At 42.3% G+C, this 24,318-nt stretch overlaps 1 protein-coding gene across 9 annotated transcripts in view; it reads right to left on the reverse strand.

Moving 5' to 3' along the window:
* PKHD1 (PKHD1 ciliary IPT domain containing fibrocystin/polyductin) overlaps positions 1-24,318 on the reverse strand; it is a 250,411-nt gene that overhangs the window by 179,254 nt on the left and 46,839 nt on the right. For all 9 annotated transcript variants that reach the window (XR_009968457.1, XM_062638531.1, XM_062638533.1 and 6 more), the window contains exons 32-35: positions 21,193-22,806; positions 20,880-21,023; positions 13,005-13,218; positions 6,339-6,489 (exon numbers count right to left, since the gene is read on the reverse strand). Coding sequence is in view for 8 of the 9 variants with exons in the window: in XM_062638531.1 (XP_062494515.1) it covers positions 6,339-6,489; positions 13,005-13,218; positions 20,880-21,023; positions 21,193-22,806 (2,123 nt within the window). In the remaining variant the exon portion in view is untranslated. The remainder of the gene's footprint in view (positions 1-6,338; positions 6,490-13,004; positions 13,219-20,879; positions 21,024-21,192; positions 22,807-24,318) is intronic.

Here is a 24,318-nt window from a genome sequence, read left to right on the forward strand (position 1 = left end):
CGGGTCAACCATTTATCTCTTCACATTGCCTGTGGTTACTGTGGAGGCCATCTTGGTTCTCTACATCTTAACAACCTTGCAGATGGTACCTCTCTGCTCTGATAGTATCCGCACCCCAAGACTGGCTTTGTGGTTTTATTTTTATGAAAACTATTATGGACTCCTCCATTTCCTTCCTGTGAAGCTTTCAAATCTTGGTTAGTTTTGTTGCGTTCCCCACCCCCTTCTTAAAATAACACTGCGATCAAGCTAGCAGGTTAAGAAAGCAGGGAATATGGTGATGCAAGGGTGGGCTTGCTGGGCTGTTGAAAATGTGTATTTGTTAAAAATACACACATAATATTTAGAAGAGTTTCATCCTGACATCCCATCCTGTGTAACGTAGTTGGGTTTGGCTATTTGCACTGCCATAGCACCCAGGAGCCCTACTCAAAGCCCAAGACCGTAATGTCAGGTTCTATCCAGATGTTCCTTAATAAGATGTAGTCGAAACAAACTGTTCCCTAGTCTCTGTGAGATGTGACCACTATGGCCACATAAACAGGTCTGGTGTTTTACAGTATCTAAATGGAAATACAGGAATGAAATATCGTATTTTGTTATAATTCTCCCTCCAGTTTAGAAAAGGGGAACTGTTTTATTAACCCCTTACAAACAAACTACTTATCAAGAGGGAATCTGCTCTGTGGCTCCCCCTGTGAACTTCTGCACCACGGTAGGGAGGCTGAAGAGGAAAGACCACTCCTGAAGCACCCTTTAGCATCCATCTTCATGATAAGGTGACAGAGGGCAGGTGGCACTGCTTTGCTTGTACCAAGGGGGAAGAAGCACAAACCTGACTGCTCCATCTCTGCTAGCACATGGTGCCAGGACTCATTCAGGGACTCACACTCAAACCACTATGCATCCATCCTTGCAAGGCAGTATGTTTGATCCATACCCTACTTACTTACTTTCAGACTGATATAGTAGTTTTTCTCATGGGCATTATAGCAAAGGGGAGCACTGGAGAAAGCAGAGAAAGGATTGTTTGTCCTTTGTGGTATTCTTTGGTGCATCAGAAAAAAAGGCAGTACAGGAGATCGAGGGCAAATGAAGAGAGCTAGCCAAAGGGTACCAAAGAGAGACAGTGCAGGAATGAGAGTATGCCAGGGCCCTGAAGGCAAAGAAGCCTCAAAGAGAATACCCCATGTTCACCCTTAGGCACTGGTACCCTAATGACATTACTGAATTTTTTTTATTTTGTTTTTTAAACAGAAATAATGACCATAAACTGGAAACCCACACTTGCTTGCAAGCAGTAGCAACAGACTATGAGCCCTTCATCCTCAAAAATGCACGAGTCAGACATCAATGCAACATGAGGACTTCACTAGCACAAGAATGAAAGAGCGTTGCACGTCTGTCACACAGAGCACAAAGAGCCTACTGGACCTGCAAGGCAAGATGCACCTTCCATCACTTGTAACCCTCACAGATGGACACAGTCAAGAGATTTGGCCACCTTTAAAAAGTACAAAATATCTTCAGTGGGCAAAGTTATCTCTCCTTCTTCCCCACCTCCAAATACTGTGGCATCCAGAGAGACAGTAAATGTAGAAAATGAGGACAAAAAAAAAGAAGGGAATGAGTGATTCTAAGATCTAGGAGAAATCCAGGGGATTTGGAGAGCTAGTCCTGATTACATTAAATTAAACAGCAAGGGTCTTCTAGCATGTATCTCAGACACAGCCTTTGTGGGGTTCTTTTTTTCTTTCTTCTTTTCTGGTTGAGAAGTGAACAAAACAGTTATTTCGGTATCAACCACCAAGCTAAGAATTCACAGATCCTCAATACTCTAAGCTTCTTCTTAAATCTCAAGGCCTTCCCTTAACGCCCTGTTTAAAAACAAACTAAAGGCAGCACAGCATACCCAGGCACAGCCATAATCCAGGATGGTGCTTTTTATCTAGCAAGTTATTTTTTATTAGCCTTCTATTTCTTAATAGGGACCCCTTGAGGGCTGGGTTGTACAGAATTCACTAGTATACCAGTTCAGCTTTCCTATGACTGTCTTCATATACGTGGCATCTGCCCTCCAACAAACATTATATTACCCATCTGGGCCAGAGGAGGAGGGGGAGTCAGAGGAGGGAAACACTGCTCAAACAGCATGCTTGCATGATAATTAGGTCTGGTCCAGTGATCCGAAATAATAATCTGAAGGCTCACTAAGCATAATGGGTTCAGAGACATCCGAGCCTGGTCAAACCTTCCCATGAGCATCCTTTACATGTGTTACCAGTGTGTTTTGCAAGTCTCATCAGTGTCACGGTAGCTGACATCTCATTATACAGCCAAGGTGGAAGTGGACAGGTACTGAGTGAGCATTAGAAATTTTCTCTTCTCTTTTATTATTTAATTCATATCTTCCAATTATCCAGTGTATCATGAAAATATGAACTAATTAAGTCCTGTGGGATATACAATCAGTGCTGGAATTTTTTCCCCTCTCCTTTCAGTAGGCTAAATTGTGTTACACACCAATACAAAAATAATTCTGCAGCTCTTCCTTAGATAATAATGGAGCAAGTTACAAACACTAATGATGCTGAATGCAACAGTGGGGCAGAAGCCTGCTGCTTACTTCATGCCACCTAATTAAGTCATATGGGGTAAAATACTTCACTTATAAAGTGAGGCAAGAGCCTAAGTCAGTTTCTAAAGAAAACTATATATGCTATTCTCTGGGGGATTATGGGACACAGACCAGACATCAGGAAAAGTCCAAATTCATGAAGTCTGGCATGTGACTCACAGATCTCCAGCCAGCAATTTGAAAATCCCAGAAATTTTGAGGGTCTTCTAGATTCACAGCTGAGTCCAGCTCAGACTGCAACCATTCAAGCAACAGCTCACAGACCAGATTTGTAGGGGCAAAACTTTAATGGGGATTATTGCATCACCTACTAGAAAATACAGCTGTTTTCCTGAGGATTCTGCCCAAAAGTTTTCAGAAGGATTAAACTAGGATAGTAAACTCAAGTGCCTGACTCAAGGGAGGAGCATGCACAACACAAAGAGGACAGCCAGCATTTTCAGCAAATAACCCACTAATTTTTGATGATATCTACAGCCCAGTTTTCAAGCAACGTTTTAGTGAAATCAGAGGTGCAAGAGCTCTCTTTCCTACAGAATTAAGCTTAGCCATCTAGCGCAGATCATCAAAAAATTAAGATACCTAGAGTTAAGAGTTTATGTGTCTGGGGTTAAGATATTTGTGTGTATTTATTGTGGGAAAGAGGGGAATCAAGGAAAGGGGGGAAAATGCACCTATAAAGAGTCTGTATCTAGATACAAAGTTCTTCTAGTACTTGGAGCTTCTATATATCCAGAGTTAGGCAAGAGAAAAACAGACTGTTTCCAGTGTGAGGATCCTGCTGGTCAAAGAAGGCTGATGTAGCTCTTGGACATGCCTTTGCCACTCACTGTACACCAAGACATTTATGCAGGGCTTTCTTTTTGGTGTTTCCAGGTCATGCCTGGGAGCTACTGGGAACAGAGCTGCTAAAAGCACCATAGAAACTCAAACCTGGGAAAGATCACTATCTTATTAAAGTTCAGTTCCCTGCTGCTGGGTCATCATGTCTCTTGGCCTCTTTCATACACCCACCATGCTTCTACCCAGGCACCTCTTGAGCCTTCTGCCCACCATTCCCCCACCAGAAGAATGCTGCAAAACCTTGTCACATTCACAGTCTATGTTCCCCTCAAACAGAGGCAACCTACCAAATCCCAACCAATCACATAAATCCCTTATTATTTTAAGAATTATGGACAGATCTCGTTAGGTACCTTATAAAGACTGAATTAAAAATTACTTCACTGTAAAGCTTGTACCCCTTACTCTCAAACTCTCAGAACCAGCCTTTTATGGTTTTGGTTTGTTGAGTTTATTTTCTGTATAAAACAAAAGTTCTGAACTGAGGTTTCTCTCTTCTTGCCAATGCCCATTCATTCCACCTTCTTGATAATGTAAGCCTCTGTGAGCCTTTCTGCAATGCCTCATTTTACTTCTAGTGCCATATTGAGGCTAATCCTGCTCCATCATCATCTAATTACCTCTGCCCCAACCCTCCCGCAAAGCCCAGCTGTGCTAATACACTGTTGAGTTACCAGCCTGCCCAGGCATCGTTCAGTTGGCAGAGGAGTAAGCAGAAAACAAAGCACTGAGCACTGTAACTACACTGAGAACAGCTATGGATCAGGCCCATTCTTTTATGAAGTGCTTTCAGATCCTTGCATAAGAGTGCAATAGAAGTGCCAGATGTTATTATAAAGAGATGCAGTCCCATTACTTGTACACAGAGTCGTGCTGCCTGCTAATAGCACCATTATCCTAAGGCACGTGGTTCTATTAATGCATTTCACTGCTTAGTGCTGAACCTGGGGACCATTATTTCCACTGGAAAGGTAAGGCCAGTTCACATGACATGATTTAAACCTCTACAGTGAAGCATGCATATGCTGCACCAGGTCGTAAATCTTAACTGGATGCTGTCAGCTAGAAAGGGACAAAAATTGAAACCATTTATCTGAACTCTCCACCCATCCACCTCTGTTCACCCTGGCCAGTTTTGGGAAGAGGGATAAAATGATTCCAAATGCCCACTGGGTTCATTAAGCAGCAGCAAATCCCAGATCTAAAAGCGCTGCTGATTTCCTTCTGCTCTCCCTGAATGAATTTGTTCATTCAGGATGCTTAGGACTTCCTCCATTTCCCTCAATCTGAGCAGAAAAACCATAGAGGGGACAAATCTCACTACTTCCTCCTGTTTTTGCTCCCACTTGAGTCTAAAGTCAACCTGTCATCATGTAATTACTGAGACTTCAGGACCCGTGACACAGCTGAGCTATTCAGATCACAGCCAGCAGTAGGTAATAGCTTCTTTATGCTGCAGCCCAGGCTTGAGGGCTGTAGAGGTCCTCTTATCACATTTGTGAAGGAAAACATGAATAAAAGGAGTAGTTACCATTTGATCTGATACTTCCCTGAGCACTGCCCTTTGATGGCTTCCTGCAGTTACCAACTAGAAATTTATTTTTTGGCTTGGTTTTCTCCTTAGCGGGGCTTGTTTCTGGTAGCATAACTAGCAAGACTGACTAGCAAATGAGTACTGATAGGGAAAAACATACCTGTGACATTCCTTCACAGACCAATGAAGAATTAACTGAAATAAGAAAAGCAATCGTATTTCTGGATACTCAGCTGCAAAGTAACATACACCTAAGGTAGATTTGCAGGGCAAATATTCAGAGACTCTTAGTAAAAGATCTAGAATCTGATGCTAGAAACATGCTAAAATTACTCTGCCAGGACACTGCAGCTACTTCTGGGATAAGGTGGTAAAGGATATATCATCGCAGAGAGCAAAGTTAAAAATTACTGTGATAGATTTAATATCAATACTGAGCAAATGAACACCAATTTCCCAGGTTTCGACCAAGAAACCAAGTCTAAGAAGACTGCATGATAATTTGATTTAATAGATAAAAAACCTATTTTTTTTAACCATAATCCAGTTTTGTAACTCTTCCCATTTGCACTGCCCCCTACGAAGTGGGACTCCACTTCTCAGGTGCTGTTCATTTAGGAAAAGACTGTGACAAAAGGATATTTGATGTTCACTAAATATCCAACCCATCTGAATTCTTTTCTCATGGGTGATACAATCTGGTATCCAACTCAGTACTCTCCAAAAATTCTTCAACACTACAAGGACTCTTAAAGGATGTTTAAGGTTTGCAATGGTCATTTTTAGATATAGAGCTTTACAATGGTGTTAGTTCAAAGTCCTAAATTTTTGTCATGAACTCTAGGTATGTCTTTCTATACCCACACATAGCCCTGGTAAGACTGTCCCATTTTACTGCAGGTACTGAAGGGGAGCAAAACCCAAATATCACCACAGCTGCACAAATGCTGAATGCTAAATCTCTGCCAGAGAGCTGAAACTCTGTGTCTCACAGCTAACATCCTGCTCTAGTAAGAGAAAACAACACTTTTAGAAGAGACTTCACATTTATGTAAAAAAACAGGAGAGTGTTAAAAAAGGTATGCATTGCCCAGAAAATAAAGCTCATTTATGTCTCATAAAATACATGATTAACCATAGTTAACCATTAATACAGCTGCACTGCATTTAGAACTGCTATTCAAAGTTGGAAAGCATTTAATATTATATATTGCTGCTGCTCAGCCTAAATTGTTTTTTTTTGCCCCCCCTTTAAATGTACACAATATTACAAATTTAATTTTAAGCTGTTTGAATCAGTCTGTAAAAAAGATTTGATTATACCTGAGTGTTCTGGCCCCAGTTTTTCCATATCTCAGTAATCTTGGCAGTAATTGGCTGATTAGCTCCCTCACACTCCATCTCTGCCTCAGTTTCCATGGTAATGTTACAGGAGCTATTATAGATGAGAACTTCATCTCTTTCCACTTTAGGGCTGAAACGAGAAGGGAGGTTAAATGGGGTGTCATCAATCTTAATGAAATGCAATTATTTTTACTCTTATTAATCATTGCAAGCCATTAGCTTGTGGCAACTCCTGGCCACCATTTGTCAAACTTTGCAAATTTCTGTAATTTTGTTTCCATTCTTTTATTGTTTATTTGTTTTTCCCCTCCTTTATCTGCACACACTCAGGATGAAAATACATGCAGTAAATATCTCTCAGTGATGCCTTTCTGCTTCCCCAAACTATTACAAACAGTAAGAAATGCCATTCTAGGACCAAGGCAGGAAGATAAGTGCAGACAACAGCTAGGGAATCAGCAGTGTCAGGATCAAAGATGGACTCCTACATGGAGTAGGGTTTGTTTGTGTCTCCCCCCTCCCCATCTTACTCACACTTAGCAACAGGGAATGAATAACTTGCAACTCCCCTAGGGCAAGTGGAGAAATTGGAAAAGCCACACAACTGGCTAACTGGTCCCTAATTCCAACTGTGAAAAAATGAGCTCATTTAGGGGTTCCAATTCCTGCTACCCAGCTGATTGCAATGATGCTTTGTTGCTAGCATTGGAACATTAACTTAGTAAATTAATTAAACTTACTTAACAGCCCAGACTAAGGAGATTCGATATATGTGCCAGTTATACCAACAGACATTTGCTCTAAAACCTCCCCTTGCATTGGGGAAGAAGTGACAGAAAAGGGGGTGGGGAAGAAACATGTATTTTTTGCCTTGGTCTTGCTGCTAACAGGAGCTGACTTTGGTAGCTTTTCATTACAGGGAGCTACAGGATCCAGCATCCCTCAAAATGAGGGGGAAACTTCCAAATTCACTTCTACAGGCTTAGGTTCAGGACAGGATAATCCAACGTCACTTCTCATTCCTTGCCTGGCCATTGCTCCTTCTTCCTTCTCTCCCCACCAAGCTGCAGAACATACACACCTTGTATCTCCTTCCCAGCTTGTGGGAAGGAGAGCAGAAAGGAGATGAGTTACAGCAACACCCATAGCTCAGAAATTATACCACTTTTCTGAATAGCTGAGAAAGGACAGAGTTCATAATATGATTTACTTAACAAAATAGAGACTCAGAAAGGTAGGACTAGGATTTTCAGAGGTCTCCAGGCTCCTAAAAGGTCCATCTAATGGGGCTTTCTGAAGTGCCAAATTTAAGAGATTAAGTTCTACCAAAATCAACCCAATTGGAAAGTCAACACTCAGACCTTTGTTAGGAGGGTGATGATCAGGATGCTTTGATGAACCTGAAGTTTTCAAACCATGCAGGATGTGGCAGCTCACTGTACAAATAAAGAGCTGCTCTGACAGAGAGCAGTTAGGGGTTATTTGTTTTGTTGCCCTTTTTCAGTGTTAAAGTATTAAAGGAAGCAGCCACATTAGAAACTACAAAAACAACAACAACAACAACAAAAAAAGCCTTTTGCAAGTAGCTCAATCTTTTTAACAATGAATTTTTATTTCTATATTTAAATGAACCTTTCCGTCTGCTGTATCAATAATCAAAAGCCAGCCATAGGCAACTACACTTGCTTTTGATAGCAACACTTTGAGAACTGCTCTTGTCCTGTGCAATAATTCAATGGACTTGGCATTCAATTCAAGACAGCACAGCACTTCTTTTTAATGCTACAAGAAAAAGCTGCATCTTTTAAATAAGCATCTGTTTTAAAGGCAAAAGGGGGTTGTTGTTGGCTGGATGCAGGGCATGGGCCCAATTTGCCAGGCACTGAAGTCAATACAAGGACCTTTGAGTGGCTGTTCACATCTTTTTACAAAAGTTAACAAGCTTTGCTTGTAGGCAAAGAGCCAATTCCTCCCTGTCCTCTCGTAACTGCATTCCAAAACCTTGATGCTGGAAACAGTTAACAAATTGCAGTGGTTAAAGGAAATGCAGGAAAAGAAGGGGTGACTTATTAAAAGAGAATTCATGGATGTATTTGGTACCGTGTTGTCAATGGCAAGACTTGCACCTCTTCTAAGGAATATGCATTGGGAATTATGTGTTCATAAAGTACAGACTACATCAGGAGAAGCTTTATTCAAACCACTGTAAAACTAGTAAGACAGATTTCATATGCAGTTAGGCCAGGAGTGATTTCAACAATTTTAAACCATCCTGGAAGGAATGCCTTAATTTTTGAACATTTGCACAGAACTCAAATAAATATATATTTTTGTTATTGTTACTATTATTAATTACAGCAATCTAGGTGCATTATTTTAGGAATTCCAAAAATCTTTCTTTTCTAGTCTTAATATTTTAATTTTCTAACACTTCAATACAAATTCCATTAATATTTTGAAATGAAACTTTTTTCTGAACTGATGTTTGAAAAAACACTGTTTTCAAAAGTCCTGAAATAGGTCATTTTGCATGACTTTAAACTCTTCCTCCCTCCTCCCCACATTTTTTAGATCAGGAAACTCACTTGAAAATGAACAATTATCTTTTCCCCAGCTCCTTTTCAGCAGGAACCAGATTAGAAATAAATTCACCAGAAAAAAACATCAGTACCCTGGAAAATTTCTCAGTAGCCCAAGTTTTAATTTCTAACCACTAGACATATATGAGCACAAAATGGGGAAAAGTTAATGACAGTAACAAGAAAGTTGAAAAAGCTGGAAGGATACGTAAGAATAAGTTGATTGATTTGATTCAGAAATATCTCCCTGCTAGGATTCCCTGGAGGAATAATAAACCCTGTCTCTGGGACATTCACAAATAAATTGAAGAAAAGCACAGTGAAAAACAATACGGAAGCAGCAAATGGACTGTATGACTTTTCCTTCCACAGTAGCGGCCCAGACCACAAAAAGGAGCAAAAAGAAAAATAATCATACAAATAGACTCGTTGCAGGTGAATTTTTTTAATCAGTAAAGAGCTGAGCGCAGTTTAAATACCCAGAGAACAGGAAGCAAAAGAACAAGGAGTGAGATATTGGATTGTCCTATAGCTTTCAAGGTTGTAGGTTACTTGTTTTGTGGTTACACTGATGTGAGCAAAAGCAGAGTTCAGGTAGACAAAGCAAGGATTTTAGAGTTCCTTGTTTTGCAATAAGTCACTCTTGGAGCAATAGAACTGACTAGTTTAATTTCAGGATTTTTCTTGCCTCCCTCCAGGTCTCCCTACTCATATGTCTTCGCAACAAAACTGTCCTCATCCCCTAGGACGTTACCAATGCACAAAGTGACTTTGGACACATCTGTTGGCCAGCTGCACGTATATAGAACTATAGAATCATAGAATAGTTAGGGTTGGAAAGGACCTTAAGATCATCTAGTTCCAACCCCCCTGCCATGGGCAGGGACACCTCACACTAAACCATGTCACCCAAGGCTCTGTCCAACCTGGCCTTGAACACTGCCAGGGATGGAGCATTCACAACCTCTTTGGGCAACCCACTCCAGGGCCTCACCACCCTCACAGGAAAGAATTTCTTCCTTATATCCAATCTAAACTTCCCCTGTTTGAGTTTTAACCCGTTACCCCTTGTCCTGTCACTGCAGTCCCTAATGAAGAGTCCCTCCCCAGCATCCTTGTAGGCCCCCTTCAGATACTGGAAGGCTGTTAGGAGGTCTCCACACAGCCTTCCCTTCCCCAGGCTGAACAGCCCCAACTTTCTCAGCCTGTCTTCATACGGGAGGTGCTCCAGTCCCCTGATCATCCTTGTGGCCTCCTCTGGACTTGTTCCAACACTTCCATGTCCTTTTTATGTTAAGGACACCAGAACTGCACACAATACTGCAGGTGAGGTCTCACGAGAGCAGAGTAGAGGGGCAGGATCACCTCCTTTGACCTGCTGGTCACGCTTCTTTTACAATCATAGAACCATAGAATCATAGAATAATTAGGGTTGGAAAGGACATTAAGAACATCTAGTTCCAACAGCTCAGGATACAGTTGGCTTTCTGGGCTGTGAGCACACACTGAAGCTGGCTCACGTTCATTCTCTCATTGACCAGCTCCCCCAGGTCCTTCTCTGCAGGGCTGCTCTGAATCTCTTCTCTGCGCAACCTGTAGCTGTGCCTGGAATTGCTCCCACCCAGGTGTAGGACCTTGCACTTGGCATGGTTAAACTTCATGAGGTTGGCATCAGCCCACCTCCAAGCATGTCAAGGTCCCTCTGGATGGCATTCCTTCCCTCCAGCGTATCAACCAAACCACACAGCTTGGTGTCATCAACAAACTTGCTGAGGGCGCACTCAATCCCACTGTCCGTGTCACCTACAAAGATGTTGAACAAGACCGGTCCCAACACTGATCCCTGAGGGACACCACTTGTTACTGGTCTCCAGCCGGACATTGAGCCATTGACCACAACTCTTTGCGTGTGGCCATCCAGCCAGTTCTTTATCCACCGAGTGGTCCATCCATCAAATTGATGTCTCTCCAATTTAGAGACAAGGATGTCGTGTGGGACAGTGCCGAACGCTTTGCACAAGTCCAGGTAGATGACATCAACTGCTCTACCCCTGTTCATCAGTTCTGTAGCCCCATCATAGAAGGCCACCAAATTGGTCAGGCAGGATTTCCCCTTAGTGAAGCCATGCTGGTGTCACTGTCCTGGGTTCAGCAGTAGCAGTCAATTTTTCTCCTTCTTGGTAGCTGGTGCAGTGCTGTGTTTTGACTTTCAGCCTGGGAACAGTGCTGATAATACCAATGATTTCAGTTGTTGATAAGTGATGTTTACCCTGACCAAGGACTTTGTGAGGCTCATGCTCTGCCAGGGAGGAGGGGAAGCCAGGAGGAAGCAGAGACAGGACACCTGACCCAAGCTAGCCAAAGAGGCATTCCATACCACAGCACGTCATGCCTGGAGGGATAACTGGGAGTTACCCGAAAGGACACGGGGTCTTCTGGGTCTGACTTGTTTTTCGGCGGGTGTTATCATATTTTCTTCCCTTGCTATTTTCTCTTATCATTGTTGTTGTTGGTGGTAGCGGTGGTGATTTGAGTTGTACATTGGTTGCTGGACTGTTCTTGTCTCAACCCGTGGGAGTTGCACTCTTTCGATTCTCCTCCCCATTCTCCAGTAGTGGGAAAGTGGAGACCCCCGCGGGGGGGGACACACGGGCCTCTATTGCTTCCAGCCCAGCACCACTCACTGGGAGTGAGTGAATGAGCTGTCTGGCTAGGTTTAAACCATGACAGTCACCAAGCACCTTGTTATGCTGTCTGGCCTACAGTTTGCTAGCAAACAGCAGATCAGGGCAGAACTCTGCCTTCCTCTCCATCAACAGGAAAACAATTACTTTCTGCCTAACACAGATTTTCTCAAACCTGACAAGAACTTGATAATTCTTAAGATGTTCATCTTTATGGATCCCAGGTCAAACTAAAAAAGCTTGTGAAAAGGATATGATAGGCTGAAAGGTAGATGCTGTAACTATGTGTATATATAAATATATATATATGTATGTGTGTATATATATAACTGTGTGTATATATATATTTCATAACAAAAGTTTGGGGTTTCTTTGGTCCTTTTTTTTTTTTTAACAAGTTTAAATAACTGTGTTACTCATGCCTTGCTGTCTTTGTTCAGTATATGTTAATTGTTTTTCTTCCTTCAATACAAAGTATCCAGAACTACTTTTTGTTACTCGCAACACCAGCTGTGACATAAGGACCAGCTATGGATGAGGACCAAATCTCTGCAACTCAATTGAAAGACCTGGAATGCAACATCATGCACCAGCCAGGAAAGGTTTTACCATATACAGCAAATCATGGGCAAAACATTACAGAGATATTCTAATTCTCTGTTTGTTTAGTATTCTTTGGAAAGTTTTGTTCACCTATTCCTTAATTCAGACCTCCCTCTGAATCTTGGAAGTAGATGCTCTGCAGGTATATACCCTCACCAACCTATTAAAGGCAACAGTACCAATTTATATTCCTGGCAACTTGACCTTGGATTTGTAAAGCCTAAGCCTTGCATAAGTAAATGCCTGAGCACCCTTGCTGAGTAAATATATCGTACAGCCTGCTGAATTTTCTCTGCGACTTTTTGCTCATGAAAATGCCTGGAGAGAGGAAGGGGGGATGCGAGAAAGGGGTAAAAAAAAAATCAAACCCAACCAACAAAAACTTCTGCTTTCCATAATGCCTAATCTTTTTCCCCATTGGCATCCACCAGATGTTGCTTTGGATCAGAAGATAAATATTAAAACCTAAGAAGGAACAAAGCAGGCTGTTTACAAGATGGGTTTTCTGATGTCTCTCAAACACTTTAAAAAGAGGAAATGGAAGGAGGGGGGAGGACTAGAGATGCTTTGATAGACACAAAGAATTAATTTCACAACCCAGCGGAGCTCTCTAGTGGTCTCAAGGCTAAATTGCTCTATTGACATCAACCTAAGGATCAGAAATCTGTTTGTTCAGTCCATCATTTGGCAGAGGCCAATTCTGCAAAAGGTGGAATGCCATCCTGGGGATGTTATTCATGGATGGGCCCATTCTGCTGTTGGAGAGACAAAGCACTAACCTGATAAAGAGTCCAGCAAAATGCCTCTGGGGTGGGTTGACATCCTTCTGATGCCACTGAGGTGGGCTGTCCTCACAGACATACAGGTAAGACACAGATTCTCTCTGGTGATAGGAACCTACTGTGACTTGGACATCACATTCAATAAAAGTGGCTCTATCTTCTTGGCAGTCGACAGAAGAATGTGTCAAGCCACAGAGAACAGCCAAAGAAGCTGCAAAGAGAAGAGAGAAAAAAAATAACCCAAAGCAGCCTACACACCACTGATATTAAGCATATTTTAGCAGTAACAGTTGTCATTGTAGATTTCTGATGTGCATGTTCCAAACCTTCTTTTGGTGCATCATTTTGGGGGATGAGTAGGTATCCATGCAACTCCTTCAGCCTTTTGCTTAGTCTGAACAAGCATATAACCTCCCTTGTGCATTCAGCATCAGGATGGCCTTTGGGATCAAATTGTTGTGTTTAGAAGGAGGTGACATCCGTGATACAGTATGAGTATGGACATTTCTTATGGGGAAGATAGAATGTGGTTTACAGATCAGGCATAAGGCACACATCTGTTAAAGGGAGATGTGACAACATCTATGACAACTTTGAAATACAAAAACAGGCTTTATGAAAACATTGCCACATCTTGGAGGGATTCTCGAGAAGTTGTGGGAAGTGGGATCTCCCCACCTTGCTTTGTACCTGAGTGTGACTAGAGAGTTAGTTCAACTTTGACTCCATGGATGTGGTAGGAAGTGTAATGGGAGCAGCTGCTTTGCTTTGAGGTGTATTCAAGGAGCAAGTGGTGTGAAAATAAACGAGATTTTCTTATTCAAAACCCAGACAAAAAATATATATGAACTGTCACTGAAGTTCAGCTCAGTTTAAATGTTTGGTTTTAATAATTTAAAACAGGAATACTTTAAGCATTAAACCATGCCAGAGATCAAAACTGCTTCTCTCAAAACCCTGAACATGTAAAGACATTTGGAAAATTTTCATTAATCCTGAACTAATAAAATAGTTGTATTGAACTCCTGGAAAGCTCTGTGGACAGTATCACAATATGCACCATAGTATCCAACGTGTCCCTCAAGTATCATAAATCAAATCAACAAGAATTTATCAAGAAAAGATATATTTTTGTTGTTAGCTTTTTTTGGTTCTAGTTTCTCAAAAGATACCTTGTTTGCTTGGAAAGTGTCATTGTCAATGAATGTCTTAGTTTCTAAGGAATGGAACTAAGAAAACGGTTTTTGAAATGGTAAAAATATGAAAATGCTTTATTTCCTATGTTAAAAGATGTAGTATTTTTTTGCTAAAAATTATTAATTCATATACGGTATTTCTGAAAAGTTTATAACTTTAATGTTTAAGGTGGTTTTTTTAAATGTTAAAACCTAGTATTTCATCTGCTCTGAACTTTGGAGAGAAAGTTCATATTTTTTCTGTATTTTTTCTTCTCTGGATTTAGCATAAGTAAAAAGTTACCACATCCTCAAAGATTTCAGAGTATGCTTAATCCTTTTCCCTCCCCAAATCCAGTGACAATTCTATTGCTCAGGATCCATTCAAACACAGCCAAACACAATCCCTGCCTTGAAGACTGACATATAAATATGAAAGACAGAAGTAATAGAGAAGCCTAAAGGAATGATGCCACCATGCGTATATTTTGCTTTTATTGCCCAGAAATTACACCTAGAGCCACCTCAGGTATTCTATTGTTCCCACAGAAGCCTTGCTTCTTCCTTGAGGACAGGCTACCATTCCAAGGGCATTCTAAGTTGTGTTAGATATATGAGTTCTGGAAATGCTTGTCACCTAAGACAACCAAGTACTACAAATAACTTGCTATTGCAACAACCCACAGCAGAACCAAATCATTATAGGACTCTCCGAAAGAGAGGGGCATGTATGCTTCGTTTTTTTTGAGAATTTCTCAAAACTAGTAAGGATGAAGGACATTCAAGCAGTGATGGCACTGCCCTTTCCTTCCTCCACAAACCCACAACTTTTCTGCAGACAGAAAAATTTGTAATAGGGTATAACAGCTCTTTCTGCTTTAATTTTCTATTCTACTGGTGACATGAAAGACTGTAATAAGCTCAGATGTTGTAATGAAGCATAAGAAGCTACCTTAGATGAATAATCAACTAGAGCAATACTAACACACATATGGAAAGGAACAGAATATTTTCAGTTGGAAGGGATCTACCATAACCATCTAGTCCAACCACTTCAGGGTTAACCAAAAGTTAAGCCATACTTTTAAGGGCATTGGCCAAACGCCTTTAACAGTGACAGGCTTAGGGCATTGACCACCTCTCTAGGAAGCCTGTTCCAGCGTTTGACCACTCTCTGAAAGTGGGTAGTCAAAGGAAGATTAAATTGACATTGCATAGTTTAAGAAAAAACAGCAGGTTGCTGTAAGCTAACCCAAAGAGGCTTTGGTTTAATTTGTGGTCTTGAAAAGAGCATGTCACGGTTTTCCTGTGTAGAGAAACAGCTGAGCCTTATTTTAATATGAATGTTAGAAATTTATCCCAGAATCTCAAGACATGAATATTTTCCTTGATACCTTGCTGCTGTCAAAGAACTAGCCTGGCTAATGTAGGTCACCAGAAATTATTTCCAGCGAAGCTCTTAGAGACCAGCAGAAGAATAGCCTGTCTCTTTGGATACTTCTGGAGCGTCACATGGAAATCAGGCACTTCTAATGTGGTCCAATGCCCTCATTTTAATGTTATCATGTCTGTAGGAACAGGAGGCCTTGTATTCTGCCAACTGCTGAAATAATTTTTAACTCAGACCAGGCAAACAAAGGGACTGATTATAAAATCAAAGCTAAAGAATATGATTACAAAGGGTTGTAGAGAGATAGGTAGAAGTAAAATCCAAGAAAACCCTGCTTAATCTGTACACCTGTCTGCTTATATACATGTAGATGATTTTCAGAATCAAACCTAGGACTGCTTTTGCTCTCTCAGGGGGAAGGAAGGAGGGGTCTCATCTCCACACTCTACAGCTCCTTTCCATCTGATGGAGATACTACTCTTCAAGGAGACATGCCGTTCTCATTGCTTCTTTAGGGATCTCCAAGGTCCTCCTATTCCCTGTTCCCAGTTTAATATTTTTCTCAGGTAGGGGGAAGTCTTGGCTTTTCATCCCACTTCTTCTCACCATTAAGTGCAAGTATTATTGGTGGCATTATCTTCTGCCACAACAGCAACAAAAATATCAACTAAAGATTACAACACACTCAGTATGTTCTAAGAGGATGTTCTATCTGTTCTAGGACACAATTCTTCTTCCTGCTTAATTGGTTAGTGTTCAAGCCCCAGAATAAAGCTTTTTTTATGTTTTACATTCCCTATAAAGATAAAACCTGCTAATCAAGTGTAATACAATCCCATCACTGAGATGAATGCATTCATCCCGTTACAGCTTCTCTTTTGAGATCAGACACAACGGCAGCCAATTCTCTGCATGTTGGCAATGGATTAAGGACTGACTGCCCCCAACCCTGTCTTTGAGGGATAGTCTGTTTCAAGCCAGGATCCTGGGCTGTTCAGCAGAAGGGCTTTTTTTTCTGGGTGGCTGTTTCATAACAACTGCTGGACATGTGATGAGGCTAAAACCTTCAGGAGTTCCAAGGGCAGCTGCAGATTGATTGAACAACTGCCCAAGGAGTCCTGGTGCCAAATCACGCATCCCCAGTAATCCACTACTCACAAAATGCACTAGAGAACATAAACTCAACATGGGCTTAGCAGAGAAGACAAAGGTTAAAAAACAAAAGGTGGATGGAGAGAGGTATAAAGAGACCTGCTAAGGTCATCAAGTCCAACCTCTGCCTAAGAAGAATTACTTCCTGGGAGACATTCATTTTGCACAACCAAGCTTCAGAAGTCCTAAGAGGTGACTTTGCATCTATTCCAGCACTCGATGGATATCACTGTCAGAACATGCCTGCCATGTATTTGACATGCTTTTTTTTCTTTTTCTCTCTTTCTCAATTTTATTTCTGGATTTAAAAGAGAGAAGGGACCATTCGGATCCTTTGGTTTTATCTCCACAGCAAACATCACAGGCCCTGGCTTCTATTGAGGTCTCCATTGCAACATCCTCTTCATTTCTTCTTTGTTTGCTTGTACAAATCACCCCATTTACCTGACTGTAGCTCCCCTGGGTCCTAGCCCAGTGCTTCTCCTTGTTATATCTGCATTGCTGCCATCAAAATTCATTCCTCTTTTCTCTAGCCCCATGCAAAGAGCTCCACCAAGCCACGCCTCTCTTCCTTTTAAACTTCATTGAGCTTCATTACATTTCTGGCCTTTAATCTAAATCCTCTTCCCTAAACATCCAGTTTTACCAATGTAATCTGGCTAATAGCAGGTCCAGTCCAGGACTTGCTAACAAAGATCCCAGGAGCTGTTACATTAAGACCCTAAAACCAGACCTGTTATTCTAAGCACTTCAGTGCAACCAGACAAATCAATCTCAGCTTTTTCCCTGATGGATCTTCTTATCAAGTCACCCCTTTTTAAAGGTGCCTTATTTACCCTCACCCGGATATCAAACAGATAATGTCAGATACTGGCTTACTGTGAAAACTCATATATGGTACCTACCCTAATATTATCTATTAGGAATATTCAGTTATTTTCTCACCTGCCTTAAGCTTCCTGCCAGTCTCCCCATCTTTCACACAAGCACAATTCAATCCCACAGACTTTAACCACGTGCTCTGTAAATGTAACCTGAGCTGAACAGAACTATAGTTGTATTTGCATTCATCAAAAGCACTGCGACATGAATAAGAAAGCAAGAACAAGACAACAGGAGAGCTCTCAGGATCAATCCAGTATGTCTTTAACAGACCTTTAAAGACTTGTGTTTGTGTTTGAGCTATTTTTTTGTTTGGTTTTATTTTCCTTGCCAGGAGTGTGGTTTTGTTAGCTTCATTTAATTTTGTTAATTTTCTTCAGCTTTAAAGGTGAAACTCAAATTTACTTCTGCTGTGATTTGATTTTCCTACATCTTCCAGAAAAGTGTTCATTAAAGAGTCTAGGCATGCATGGATTGAGCATGTTCCAGCACTCAGTGTGCCCAGCTCCTGCCAATGATCGAACCAGAACTTTGCTGCAACACCCACTCCTAAGGAAGACCCTGTAAGGGAGGTTTATGGATGAATCCTACTGAGACCAACACACACCTTGTGCCTTAGAAAACTGCCTTTTAAAAGGGAAAGAAGTCATATTTCCCACCTGTAGAGCCTTGCCCTGCTGATCTGATCACGTGTAAGCTAGATGGACCGGCTGGGGATTCCCACAGGAACATTTTAATCAGGTCAGACACAACATGACCTAGCACTGGAATGAAACCCCAGGGCAGTAAGATGCCACCTGACATCATGCACTGCTGGAGGGGAGGTGTTTCTGCTTCACCAGTGTACTGTAACAGAAGAAACACAGCTTAAACTCTTCACTTCTCATCACCTGGTCCATGAGCAGCAGGGGGAAATGTCAGATAAGAATGCAACCTGGGCGCACCAGCCTCTGCATCAAGGGGCCCTGAGGCACCACAGATGCATCTCTCCACCCATCTCCTTCACAGCTCATGGTTCTGCATCCCCAAACTCTTCACCACCTCTCCCATGGAGATGGGGTTGTGAAAGGAAGGTCTGAGCACTGAATGTGTGAATGCCATGTGGCAAACTTCCCCAGGCACGTAGCACCATGTAGACCATGAGGTGAGACTGGACTAACTGCACTTAATCAGTCCACTCACACCCTGAAAGGTGGGGAGTGTAATCCCTTAAATATTAGGAGGATCACTGCCTGGAAAGCATCTTGCTCTATATACAGAATCACCAATGCCACGTGTAGATGTGCACAAACTGAATACAAGTGTCCTAGGGAGTACAAACTGCCTGGCAAGCACTCACAGATTTAAGCTGCCTGCAAAGGAATTTAATGCAAGGAAAAAAAAAAAAAAAAAAAGGGACGTTTTCTTGTAAAGACTTCATTGACAAAACTCGACTGATGAGATTTTCAAGGCTGCACACTGCAAAAATCACAGCAGGGGAGAGACAGGTTGTCTTGTAACTGGCCTCAAAACCAGAGCGCCTGTGTAGCTTTGGTTGATGACCCTTAGCATCCTCTCTCCCTAAACAGCCAGCAAAGCAGGCAGCAATCAGCATTCACTTGCTGACATCTAGTGTTGGTAATAAGCATTGTGGTGCTGCCTCTGAAATGGTTTTTCCCCAGGCTCCCTCTGCCGCCTGCCACGCAGTGAATTTTGAACACAGTTACTAATGTTTCACAGTTTCAACCAATTTGATTACATTTTATTCTGCTATTCTTCCTACAATAACCAGACTTCGCCTTTTTGTGCTCTGGGTTTCTTCCAGCACTCCAGTACCATGTGTGTTTTCTTGCTTAAAAAAAATAACACAGTTTTGTAGACTGCGCCTGGATCTTAATTAAAACAAGGAAAATTGAGAATTTACAACGTCTTCGTGCCTCCTTTTGAGTGCTTGTGGTTGGATCTAAAAACCCCCTCAATTTTTCTCAGTACTCCTTATGGAAGAGGAAAGGAACCATTAAAAACGATGAGCAAATTGAGAGTTTTGGTACAACTGAGACTGAAAAGGACCCCTGGATGCCTCTTGTCCCAACCCTTGCTCAATATTTCACGTTGGCCTGCTTTTTCAGTAACTATCTAGTCAAATTCTATTTGGAAAACAGATATTCCACACATATTTGAGCAAAACCTTGGCAATTTACCATTGCTGTCACCTTTCTTCCAGGTCCACAAAGAAGAAGAGTCCATGGAAGTTTGGTGACTTGAATGGTGGAACTCTGGATGACCACAGAACAGCAAACATTCCTGTAGAGATCAGGATGTTCTCCTAGCATCAGAGCTAGGAAGTGCTAAAGTGTTATGCTAGCAAGTGCTGGAATGCTGCAGCACTAAGGTAGGTACTTTGGTGCTTAGGGTTTGGAGAAGGGTGTATGTCTCAGGGTGAGATTTAAAAGTCTTAAATCCTACTTTTTGCAGATCTTAGGAGTCTAATTCTGTGCTGCCAGTAGGAGAGGGAGGAAATACAACTTGTTCCAGGAAATTCCCATTTCAAAGAGTTTCCTCCAAAATCAAGGCAGAGTTATCTCTCTCTGGGAAAGCTGGAGATCATTACAACATTCCCTGCTGCCTTTCTCCATTTAAGGAGAATGCATCCACTCTGGAGAGGGATGATCCCGTCTTCCCACTCAAAGGAATTAAATCATCATTCCAGCTGCCCAAAGGTATGAACTTGGTCATAGTACAAAATTTTTCACCCTCACAGTCATTCACCCTTTTCCTCCTACCTCATTACCCCCTGAAGCTGTCCCACCATGCAGCCAAAACACAAAATGTATGGGGCCACAGAAGGAAAGGCCTCTAAGGGAGCTCAGCTCACTAAGACAGTCATGATGGCCAAGGGGTTCTTGTGTACACAAGCCCACAGCACTCATTCACATTTTATGCGAGACTGTTTTCCTGAGAAATAGCTGCCACAAGGACCTGCTGACATTGTGTGCACATCTCATCCACAAACACAAAGCATGTGTGGCCACAGGCACATGGTGGATCTAGTCCAGAGCCCATGGCTATTGACACAAAACCTCCCCCTGATAGCAGTTGCCTTTGGACTGAGCTCAAAAACCTGAAGCCAATGTTATGTTGGTTCTTCTCCTTTCTCCAGGGCTGCTGCTGCTTTTTATTCCCATTGGATGAGATACACTGGGACAGACACATGGACACACACACCCCTTCAGGTCAAAATAGAGTTTTAGGCAGTATTTTTAACAAAATGCCAGGTTTTGTGTCTTAGCTGACCTTGTAGGCGTGGGACAAGGCAGGCCAGGTCAGTCATTGTTGTGTTGCCCAACAATCCACAGTCGGTGCCACAGACTGTGACCAAAGTCTTCCCTGGGGAAAACCCAATTCCATGCAGGTAAATTGCTCCTCCATTCAAACCACCTTGGAAAAGAACAGAAAATGGTAATTAAGACACAGGCTGACAGCTAGCTGTCAACAAGGGTATGCTTTTTAATTCATCATTTTTGTGTTCATGCAAAAAAAACCCCACTCGCTGCAGTCCCTCACACTGCACCCCATAGAGAAGCTGCAACAAGCCTTCATGACTTACCCCAGTTGTGATGCACAGCTGTCACCATCAGCTCAGAGGTGAATGTCAGGTTGGAGGAAACCCAGCCCCTGGGGACATCCAGGCCCAGCACACTGTAATGGCCAACAGGGAGCAGAGGAGCAGAGCACTGCAAAGTAGAGTTAGTGATGGTGACACTGCTACAAGCAAAGTCTCCAACAAATACATAGATGGTGTCCATCTCTGTGACCAGTGATACTCTCATGGTTAAAAGGAGACCAGTTGCAGCAAGAGAAAGCAAAGCTGGGGTAAAATCCTCATTGTAACTTATTCTTCCAAGGTAATAGGTGATGCCATCTACTTTCAGAGTCAAAGACCTATTCCCGTTACCTGGGGGCACTGTACACTGGATAGCTGCACAGGTGATGCTGAGAATGAGGCAGGGGCGGTGATCAATGAGAACAGAAGTCATTCTCTTTCCTTTCAGTGCCAAGCCTGCTAAGGTGAGCAGGCCTCCACCATTGGTACTGAAGTTTCGTGGATAAAACTGGTGCACTTGAGGCAGAAGGGTAAGAACAGGGGCTGCCTTTCTGAAGCAAGCTTGTCCACTTTTCCTGTTGAATACGGAAATGTTGTGCTCCCCTGGGGAAATGCAGTCCATCTGGCACTTGATGCTGGTCTCATTCCAGAAAGTTACCTCGCAGACAGCCTGGTTATTCACATGTACCATGGGCCTATCATTTGGCCATGCCAACCTCTGTCCTTTGATCACCACATATGTGAATGTCCCATTGGTTTCCCAGGTCACCGAATCTACAAGAGGTGTCCACTGCTCATGAAGGTGAAGTGTGCAGTCTCCAAGGCAGACACTGCTGATGCCATTAACAATTGCAGTGACATTAAGAACCCAGGATGCCCCAGACAGCCACTGATAATGGAAAGGAAGGGTCCCTGGAAGGACAATGCAACTAATGCCATTATGGTCGGAGTTCTGGACCTCACAGGAATAATTACTCTGCAGGCTGAGCTCTACCAAATTCCTCCTGGATTTTAAAGCAGTACCAGATACAGTGAGTAACATCCCACCACAGATTGATCCTTGTGATGGGAATATGGAGATTATCTGTGGAGTTATTTTAAGAGTCTGCAGCCTTGCTGTTACACGAGCATATCCCAGCTGCCTCTGCATAACTTGGACAGGGAAAATCCCAGGTTCCAGGCTGTTCAGAGGCAAAGAGCACTGATAAAACATTGCAGACTCATTGCCATGTTGAAATTCAAGTTCACATTCACTATGTCCAAGCTTAGCAACAGATCCAGTGATGTTTATCCCTTGGATGCTCAACATCAGACTGCTTTCTGTGATTTCCATTTTAACAGCAGTAATCAGAGGAGTCAAAGCTCTTTGGTAATTAAAGGTGGTGGTCCTTTTTGCAAAGAGAATGTGTTGAATTGACCTACTGCTGATGACTACGTTTACTCTGACAGAGATTTCTTGTGAATCTTCATTAGATAAATTAGCAGCTGAGGGGGTCAGGCACCAAATTGTATCTTCTGTTAAGTGAGTAACCTTACAGGTTTTCCTGTTCATTGAAACAGAAACCAGGGCAGGATTTTGGCTAAAGCCCACCCCAGAGATTGTGAGCAGTGTTCCACCTAGGAGTAAAACAAAATAAGAAAGAACTTTATATGCAGGAAAGGAATTAACTAAGGTGAACAATCACAAACCACGATAATGCTGATAAACACAGCAGACAGTCTTAGCCAAGATGAATGGAAAAATTAAGTTCTTTTTTCAGAACAAGACAGCTAGAGATAATAGCAATCATATCAGGATAATCCTATGCGGACAGGAGGCTAAGGTATCAGATAGCCAGGGACCTTCATGGCAGTAAATGACATTAGAAAGCCACCACGAAACTGGAGGAAGCTTCTGTGAGAAGCCCCATGAGAGCGCACAGAGAATGAACTCTTCAGGGAATGGGATGGTCTGCACAGGCAGGTGGGGAGATGCTAGATGTGGTTTGGTCCTGCTGCATACATGGAAGCAGCATATGGTATGACTACTTTCAAACAAAAAGTCAAACCCCCAGACCTTCCTTCAATATTCAGTTCTGCCTGGCTGCTCAGACAGAGTACCAGATTTGCCATGCACTGATGGTCACTTGCCCTGGAGGAGTTCATTGACCAGAAAAGCTGATGCATTGATGAATACAACCAGCTTCAAACCCTCTCTTACTTACATGCTCCCAGTCTGCACCATTTAAGATGGGTAGAACAGGAAAAGGAAGAGAAATGTAGCTCCCCCTCCGCTGTCAAAGGCGACTCTGACCAGGGCTCCCAATGCATGAGCTGGAAGAACACAGGCTGTCTGCTTTCCCCTGTGGTTACCTGTGTGTTTTTATTACCTGCGTGTCTATTTAAGGCCACAGAAGGTGACAGCAAAAGGGTAGTGCAAACTGATAGGATAATTCAGATGGAAAAGCAATTCAGGCAGAGTTAGACACAAAGATATGGCCTCCAAATGAAGCTATTCTTGTGCCTAGTGCTGGAAGCTGGAAGATTTATAGAGAAATATCATCATACACTGCTCCACTCATACTCTTCCTAAGCCATCCTGTATTTGGGTCACTCTTGGGAGACAGGCTCTATTTGGTCTGATCCAGCACAGTTGTTTTACAACATGTCATTGTAATCCCTCTCCATACTGGCAGGAGAAGGAGCCTTAGAAGTCTCTGCTACCACCCTTGCCACTGAGAGTAGGTGCTAATTATCTGGAATAAGCATGAAACCCAGTGTCTGAATTTACATGCTGCAGCACAGCTGTATCTGCATTTCCTCCCAGGGTGCTGAGAATAAGGGCAGCAGCAAAGAAGTAGCAGCCTGGATTTTAGGTAACATAATAAAAATGTAAACCCTCCAGCATTCTCAACCTAATCCCATGCTTCCAATCCCAGAGCCCAGCTGAAACCTCTCTCCATTTTCCTTTAGTCTGCAGTACAAGTACTCCCAGGGCCCTGTCTTGCTTCAACCTCTTTATCCATTAAACACATGCCCTTCCTTTTCCCATGATCTGCCTGAAAAACAAGTTGGTTTATAACAGGGTTCCTTTTGAGTGAACTCCAGTCCTTGATCCAGATGGCCACACAAGTGTTATAGACAACAAAA

Source organism: Pezoporus occidentalis, unplaced genomic scaffold (genome assembly GCF_034315485.1).
Source record: "Pezoporus occidentalis ecotype Australia unplaced genomic scaffold, CSIRO_AGI_Poc_V1 ctg57, whole genome shotgun sequence".
NCBI classification, from domain to species: domain Eukaryota; kingdom Metazoa; phylum Chordata; class Aves; order Psittaciformes; family Psittacidae; genus Pezoporus; species Pezoporus occidentalis.